This window comes from Priapulus caudatus, unplaced genomic scaffold (assembly GCF_000485595.1).
Source record: "Priapulus caudatus unplaced genomic scaffold, Priapulus_caudatus-5.0.1 Scaffold232, whole genome shotgun sequence".
Taxonomy (NCBI): domain Eukaryota; kingdom Metazoa; phylum Priapulida; class Priapulimorpha; order Priapulimorphida; family Priapulidae; genus Priapulus; species Priapulus caudatus.
This window is the reverse complement of record NW_014577293.1, coordinates 128,638-137,696: the sequence shown is the minus strand read 5'-3', so window position 1 is coordinate 137,696 and position 9,059 is coordinate 128,638. Positions and strand designations below refer to the sequence as shown.

The 9,059-nt window shown below is 42.0% G+C and overlaps 1 protein-coding gene across 1 annotated transcript in view; it reads right to left on the bottom strand.

The window, feature by feature from the left end:
- Window positions 1-1,996: 1,996 nt before the first annotated feature.
- Window positions 1,997-9,059, bottom strand: part of LOC106807743 — a 39,742-nt gene continuing 32,679 nt past the window's right edge. The window contains exons 11-17 of the mRNA XM_014810195.1: window positions 8,594-8,693; window positions 7,346-7,547; window positions 6,768-6,968; window positions 5,644-5,749; window positions 4,585-4,684; window positions 3,634-3,773; window positions 1,997-3,250 (exon numbers count right to left, since the gene is read on the bottom strand). Of these exons, the coding sequence (XP_014665681.1) occupies window positions 3,230-3,250; window positions 3,634-3,773; window positions 4,585-4,684; window positions 5,644-5,749; window positions 6,768-6,968; window positions 7,346-7,547; window positions 8,594-8,693 (870 nt within the window). The 3' untranslated portion in view covers window positions 1,997-3,229. The remainder of the gene's footprint in view (window positions 3,251-3,633; window positions 3,774-4,584; window positions 4,685-5,643; window positions 5,750-6,767; window positions 6,969-7,345; window positions 7,548-8,593; window positions 8,694-9,059) is intronic.

The window sequence follows — 9,059 nt, the reverse complement described above, 5'->3', positions numbered from 1 at the left end:
TAGTAATTAATATATTATATATGTGTATATGTATAGGTTCTAGAATAACCACCTGACTATTACCCCCGTACAATTACCCTCCCCTCACCGAAATGTGTGGATGGGGGGTTAGATGTATGCAATACCGTCTTATCTAATGGAGCATGTATGTATATTATACACATCACTCATGGTTGAATCATGTTTGTAGGCGTGGCTGTATATTATATCGTATCCATAGTCTATAGTGACATTATAATAGACGTATACTAAAAGAAACCACGAGTACGCTATATCCGTTGCTATAGCGACCGCTATTTTGTCTCATAGCGACTTAGCCGTGGGTGCGGCAGCTGAAAAGTCTTTCTCTATTGCTACGATATCAGCAATGGGGCATTTCCGAATGGAAGCCGTAAGCAGAAGCTTGTGTTGGCGATGGAGGAATTTCCAGCAAATAATATATACAAGATGTATATTTATACTGCTTAATATAATCTATATAATACACGACTGATGCTATTGTAAGATATTCGTTGTATGCCGTTTGGCTTGGCTATGCACGTTACACCGTTTCTATTGAGTAACGAGTTAATTATTAATATTCTTAATAATAAACTTGTGGTTGTATATAGGCATGCTATTTAGAATAATGTATGCACTTCATCTTGCCAACAACAACATATATACTTTGGTACTTTTAATGGGTGATACCCATTCTATTTTCAAAGGTGTATACACGACTTTTTTGCAATGTTATAAATACCATGTTGTCTGCAAAAGTTATACATGACGTAATTGCAATGGTATAAATACCATGTTGTTTAGAAGGTGTACACACGACGTTGTTTACAATGTCGTATACCCGCGTTGATTTGTATAATATTGCTTTATATTATGTAGCAGGTAAGATTGCGTACCTTACCGATCACATCCTTACACACTCTTACGTATCGTGTTAGTATAATATGTTAACGATAAATGAATACAGAGGACGAACAAAGAAACGATTTCTTATTGGCTACTCTTTTGTGTTGGGAAGCTTTCCTAAAACTCAGTAACTGCAGATACGAGATGCAAGGTGTATATCTATCTATAAGTTAGAGACGGAGATTCGCTAAATTGGGCGCACTCGTGTTATGTATTGCTGTGGTGTATATATATATATATATATCAAGAGCTAATAATAGTATAATAATTTAATATTCTTGAAAAGTTTAACCAGACATGGCGTTGATTGGGGGATGGCAGTGGTACACGTGCTAGCGCTATCCTAATGACGTAGATGGCTACTGAATTTCACAAGATGAAAAATGATTCTTCAATTAAACGCAGATAATGGCTGATCCGTATACCAACGTGAACTGCTATCGCAAATGTTGACGAGTTGCACTTGATACTGTACATAACTTGTGACTTCTATCTATTGAAAATAAAACTAAATACAAACATAGGCACATACTTCCAAACCATTAGATTAATTGTTATAGATAAGTCATCAATGATATGGTGATCTACCGCAGGTATACTGCCTTTCACACGCTTCCACATTCCAAGCAACTATATGAAAAGATATTGATAGTACCAATAACGTTATGTCTATGGCTCTGTCTAAATTGCCTCAGGACAGGGGTTGGTCGATGCAGGGCACTCATGCAGAAATGGGGATACATTGAAGATGGCCCAATCGAATGCGACTGCGGGGGAGGACCAGACTAGGGAACATCTCTTGGAATGATTCCCTATTACCAGAGCCCTGTAAACATGGAGACCTTGAGGCTTTCAACCACCGTGCCAGGTCCTATGTGCTGCAGTGGTTAGGTCAAGTGTAGTTTAGTGACCCTAGAAGATTAATATGCGATTAGCGGCACTGAACATTGATACGTCCTATAGTCTTACAAATAGATTTAGAGAGGCAGAGTGCCTTATTATAAAGCCAGTGAGTGTATAGGAAACGTAGAGCAACTGATAAAGCAGGCATTCGTGTGATGATTTCAGATGAAAAGCGAGAAATCGGAGATGCGTTACTTTCATACTGGTCGTTTATTGCAAATTGTAACTGAGAACACGCGCACTCTGTACATCATATATTACAGGCACAACTCTGCCAGCTGGTATGTAAACAGCCAACCATGCTCTGCCGCGAATATTATCCCTGCACTCGCTCACTTACGTAACCAGAAAGACATATATTACAGAAATAAGATTGCGTTATTATTAAAACTACAATAGGGAGACTAAGTCATCGAGGGACTATAATAAGCACTTGACATGCGAAACGCATCAGCTATATTCGCGCTATTGGTATAGCCTTCGCTGATCCGCATTTCGTAATTCGGAGCCATAGAGTATATATATATACATTCACCGCTACATCTATAGCTACCAGGCTGTAGTTATCCGACAACTCTTGAGACTTTACGGTGCATTCACATCGATTATTTAAGAAAATAAACTGCAATGAGCCTCCGATAACATTTTCAAAGATTACAGGTTTCAAAGATTTCAATTAAAAGATTTCAAAGGTAGGTACAGCGATTTACAAGATACGGCGTTATTTAGTGAGCAAGCTCCGATGCCCAAGACCATAGCAAAACGTCTGTTCACAGCCGCGTTTTTTCGCAGAAATAAGTTAGTAATGGCGAAGGCGGTGTACAATATACCAGCTCGAACTCCAACAGATCTAACATTCGATTTACTGTCGCCTTCATCGTCTACAACAGAAACAACTGTATATAACGCGCGCTCGCAATTAAAATAATAAATCGACATGATTAACAACGCGTGAAAGATATATGAAATGTACAACGTCAGAAATAAATACAAACACGGCAGTGGAATGCTACTAAGATCAATCCTATATACACTACAAGAACACATAAGTAGAACAAAAGTAGACTACGGATGAGCAAGAATGATTAACATTTACACAATCGGGAGGCTTCAACAATTAATGCCAGGTGGAACAATATTCTCAGATGAGCTACTATCTAACTGATGATTAAAAGCTGTGGTGATCTGTCTCTAATTCTGTTATATCTCACACACTCTCTCGCGAGTGATAGGCCGTTATTGTTTTAACCTTCCCTCTCATTTATCCTAACCACAAAACCAGTATTTTGATTCAAAATATACTTAATTATATTATTTTAACAGTATAACGTAATATAAATTCCCACACGCTCTCTCTTTGTTTGGCGAACGAGTAAAATGAAACTTTGTCCCTGTGATTTGGCGCCAGTCTCTGGGAATTTCAGCATTTATTTGGCTTCTCCTGCAAAGAATGACATCATTGATATATCACAACCACACACAACCGTTCTCAGTGAAAACACAGCATAGCTACGGAGCCATCAAAGCATGGCAATGATACACACGTGCACCTGTGTAGCCCCTCGCCAAACAACTGCTATTATTATTAAGTCTTTATGGCATGTAATTAAAATACAAGTACATGTACTGAGGACAGCCTTTTTCATGGAGAAAAATCTGATGAATGCAATCGTGTTGAGCAGTTAAAATAATAAAATTCCTGAGTGAAACAGTACAACTTTGATGTACCCTCTGTAACTAAGGGGTGCATTGATGATGATGCATAGGTCAGAGGCTGCATTAATATAGCTGCCAAAGATATATGATCAGCGAAACGTTACCTACCGGTAGCGATAAATACTGGAAAGGCACATCAATGCTGAAGCCGTTCTTGTGCTCTACGAGCAAGTAGCCACTCTTCCTCGACTTTCCCACGACCTTGACCGGCTCCCCTTTCATCAGGGTTCGGTCCGCCCTACCATCTTCTGCAACGAATATAATAATAATATAATAGTTTTATTATAATATATATAATATAATAATATCCGGTGAACGATGAGTACAAAGTGCAAGCGCGTCCACCACGACCTCTAGCGGCGTCGGGCTCGGGTTAAGCTTGTGAAGGAACTTTCTTCCATAGACCTTATCACCGACGTTAAGTAACTGCCCGACAAGAGCGTCAATAGAGTGTCAATAGTAAGTATGGCCATGCACTTACTGTGTAATGTAATCAGGAGCGATTAATAATAGATGTTATGTAATGTTAATATAAATAAATAAACAAATAAATAAATAAATAAAATGAATAAATAAATAAAATGAATAAATAAATAAAATATGTAATTATTTACACGCACGCAAATGTGCGTGCACGCACACACATGCGCGCACGTACACACACGCACACGCACGCGCACGCATACGCACACGCACACGCACACACACACGCACACACACACGCACACGCACATACGGGAATGCGTCAAATGGATCACTTCTACGGGCGCCTAAGGTCTGGCGATTTCTCACCGTATCTGAAATATTCGCAGTAGAATATTCGAGAAAGTGCATGGTTGGCACGGCAGAGGGACAACACTCACCCTGGTAGTTAAAGTTAAATCCGTCCCGCGCCTATATGGCGCATCGGGCGGTGCCTATCTCCGTTTCAGTAACCCTGAAGCCCCGCAGCTGCTTTCACAGTAAATGCTACAGTAGGGGGTTAGTCCACTGGTAGCACTGCGGGTTAACTTGCCACACTCTATCTCTATTTGCTGAATGCTAAGCATTGGTACCTACCCTGGTAGGTGTTGACGATAACTCGTGTGTGAGGGAAGCCGACCTTTGCGTTGCCCGTCACCGTGTACGTCCGCTTCGCTGGGATTGGTGGAGCGTTCTCCTGTAGACGAGAGAGAAAGGGCAAGTGTGTTTGTGTGCGCCAAGTCACGCAGAACAACGATCTAGAACACGTTCGAACGCACGAACCATTCGCCGCTATCAGGATCGTTGTCGGTGATAATATCAAGAGCTAATAATACCTTTAATAATACCTCTAAAATACCTCTATATATATCATATACTCAATATCTATATATAGAGAGATATATTAGAGATATATAGAGATCTATATATATATTCATTATGATGGCGACACAGCACACTCGCAGCGGCGAGTGCGGGAGCGTTCTGCATTAGTTTCACACAACAGTGGAAGTGTAATTGAGAGGTAGGGCCTACGGTAGTATTTGTGAATGTGCGTTCATATTATTTTCAGTTTTTACTGACTATGTCCCAAGTGCCTGTGTTCTGCCCCGGTCAGGGGCCCGTCGGCAGAAACATGAATAATTATGACATCATAATTCTAGATTTGTATAACATTTGAAGTGAGATATTGTGCAAAAGCTTTGACATTTTAGAGTCAAGACACCCACTGCTGATGATGCTAGCTAGTGGCAACGGGCCCCCGAAATTGTGCCTTTTGAGGCTAAGGGGCATATTATATATCAGTCTGTTCTGCTAGCATCTATGCCAAATACGACATACGCATATACGCTCTCCAATTACAATATTTGTCATAGGAAGACAAATATTGTTGTATGTGTTGTGCGCATCATGGGAGTTAACTAAATACCGATGAAAATAAAGCTTTATCTTATCTTATCTTATCTTATCTTAACTCGCGCTATTATGAACGCAAGCAGTGAATTTCAGCTGTAAAGCGGAACGAAATTGACTCGCCAATATTTGTCATAGCAAGAATCTTCCTATGACAAATAGTGTCATAGGAGAGCGCATATGCGTATGTCGTATTTGTCATAGATGCAAGCAAAACATGTTGTATATATAGGCTGCTCTTACCATATCCAAACCGTAGGCGTTGATGGTCGCTTGCACTGTAGATTTATCACAGAGCCGACTGATTTCCAGCGCATCTGACGTGTCAATTATCGGCTGTGGGCGTGGCCTATTCGTAAACAATGAACGACGGAAAAAATAAATGCAACTGAACATTCTCGTTAATTTAACAACATTCCTAACACGATCAAACCATTATATAACGGTCACGCAAGAGAGCAGCAAAAGTGGCCTTTATGGACAGTTCACCGTTTTATAGTAATAGTCTAACTGTATAACTACCGCTATAAGAGAAATGCGAAAATGATTCGTATGGCCGTTCTACAGAGGTGGCCGCTAATGCAGAGGTGACTGTAGTAAACAGTTACAATGTCACCAACGAGTTTTTCATCTGATAGCAATCAATGCATTGCCTAAAAAATATCACAAATGTGTCATTATCTACCCCTGATGTATGTATGTATGTATGTATGTGTGTGCGTGCGTGCGTGCGTGCGTGCGTGCGTGCGTGCATGTATGTATGTATACCAAAAAGTATTACATACACATATGCATCCAGAATAGAATTGGACATAACAGATTATTGCGAGCAATTTTTTTTATATAACAGTCCGCGTGTTTATAGGTCTGTTGCGTACACCAGGGACAGAGTAACACTAACGCGTCGTTTGAAGCACAAACTTCCGCACATTCGACGCGAAAGAGAGGTAATCGGTACAAGAATCATATTGTCGCATCACAGGAGACGAACGATTCCTCTGCGGATAGGTAGATAGCGGATAGGTGAATGCGCTGGGTTTGGCTGGACCTACCTTGACATGAGTGCGCTGAGTTTGGCTGGACCTACCTCTACATGAGTGCGCTGGGTTTGGCTGGACCTACCTCTACATGAGTGCGCTGGGTTTGGCTGGACCTACCTCTACATGAGTGCGCTGGGTTTGGCTGGACCTACCTCTACATAAGTGCACTGGATTTGGCTGGACCTACCTCGACATGAGTGCGCTGGGTTTAGCTGGACCTACCTCGACATGAGTGCGCTGGGTTTGGCTGGACCTACCTCTACATGAGTGCGCTGGGTTTGGCTGGACCTACCTCTACATGAATGCGTTGGGTTTGGCTGGACCTACCTTGACATGAGTGCGCTGGATTTGGCTGGTCGCGGCGGCGTCGGCCTGTGGTTCCAGTTCTTCCTCCTCATCTCCAGGGTTCGTCGTAGACTGGGCCAGCGTCGCACGGCGCGCCAGCGTAGTACGTTCTTCTGCAGCACGGTTGCTGCCTGGTTGCGTCGCCGCTGCCTCAGAGTCTCTAACTGCTGCCGCGTCAACTCACTGCGCGCACACACACAGAGGGAGAGAGAGAAAGCGATGAGTTTGGTTGAGAGAAGGAATACCTCGTGTCGATAATGTCTCGTATTGAATTTATTTTGCGATAGAAATGAATGACAGGCCGGTGTCAACTGCAGAACATTGCTGCTGCTTTCGTTACCATTATCATTATCATCATCATCATTATCATTATCGTCGTCGTTGGTGGCGGTGGCAGCGGCGTCATCGTCATAGGCGTCATCATCATCATCGTTATCATCATCATCATCATCATCATCATCATCATCATCATCACCATCATCATCATCATCATCGTTTCTTGCTCACATAGTTAAACAACAGCAGCCTTACAAGTTGCAGCAGCTATTCTTTTATCATACCTAAGAAATATGTGCTTCTGCCCTACAGCCCAGCTGGAGCTACTGAACGGCGTATTGCTCTCAGACAATATCTGCGACAGTCGCTCTAGAATAGCCTTCGATTCTTCGTATGCTTTGTTATCCGTTTTGACAGCCAGCGGACTCCGGAGTAGAAACCGATAGTTATTGGAAAATGCCTTGAAACGCATGCGGTGCGAGAAACCTGCAAAATATGCAATAATAACATTGTAGAAAGAGTGCATCTCTACCTATAATATCAAGTGTTAACTGATTAGCCTTAGGACAGGTTTTGCTCGATGCAGCTAGGGCACTTACGCAGAAATGGGGATACACTGAAGATGGCCCAACCGAATGCAACTGCGGGGAGGACAAACTATGGGACATCTCCTGAAATGCCCCCCCCCCCTATTACCAGAGCCCTGTAGCCCTGGAGACCTTGAGGCTTTCAACCACCGTGCCAGGTCCTGTGTGCTGCAGTGGCTAGGCCGAGTTTACTGTAGTGACCCGAGAAGAAGAAGAAGCCCGCTAATAGATTGCTGTTGTGTACCACCATAACAGCTATCGTAAGCTAGCAGTAGACAGTGCTTTGTTTTTCTTACCGCTACTAAATGCACAAGTCTGTATTTGCCGGCCGTACCAGGAGCAACTAAGCGCAAACTAAATTTACAATTCAGCAAAAAATTTATCAGCTTAAAAAAGATTAAACATATACATTAATTCACTGCTGATAGTGCATGATCACTGCCGATGTCATCACGCATATCGTTCCGCAATTAAATTGACTACGTCACGAATTTTCTATGGTGATATTTGTAACAATATTTGTTGCCATTTTTTACATTAAAAGTAAGTACTAACGGGACTAAATGTATCGTCAAATTCTTACCTAATAACATTGTTTCTCAACTGGTTAAAAATCCAAAAAACCTGGACGATTTGACATTATGTTCATGACATTAATTGCTTGCTATGCATGGGCTATGTATGAGTCACGAGTGTATGTTCACATCGAACATTATAGTAAAATACGAAGTATAAAGCAGCAATTTAACCATAAAAAGTGAACAGAATAACTTACATTTTGTGAAAAAGTGGAAACATTATTTTTTACTTTTACTATTTACGGTGACGTAATCACTTTAAGGCTCGTACGGACATGGCGTCTGCTGAGGCATGAGATAATAACGAGGCGATATAATCAGGAGTCTATCAATAGTCTATTGATAGACTCCTGATATGATGCTATACCTTCAGCCATCAGGTTAACGGTCTCCAACACCTCCAATCCTCGTATCTGATGCACGACCGTTTCTCTGTCGAACAGATCTGCCTCCTGTCCGTCGTTCGACTATAAGAAACATAGCCATACATATTTGTAACATATCCTCCACGCAAGGTAATTATATTACCAGCGGACATATTTCAATCGCGATTACGATCCGGATCCGATCTCTGTACTGGCTTGCACGTAAGGAAAAGTGCTAAAGCTAACTATAATAGTGATAAAATAATACGTATGTATAAAATGTATGTACGAATGTATAAATATATATATTGTAGCGGCAGCCTGATTTGTGCGCTCACCCGGGTCACGCCGGGAGTGCGTGGTGTGCGCCGGCGGCGAGATAGTATACGCCGGGGGTGCGTGATGTGCGCCGGCGGCGAGATAGTGTACGCCGGGGGTGCGTGATGTGCGCCGGCGGCGAGATAGTGT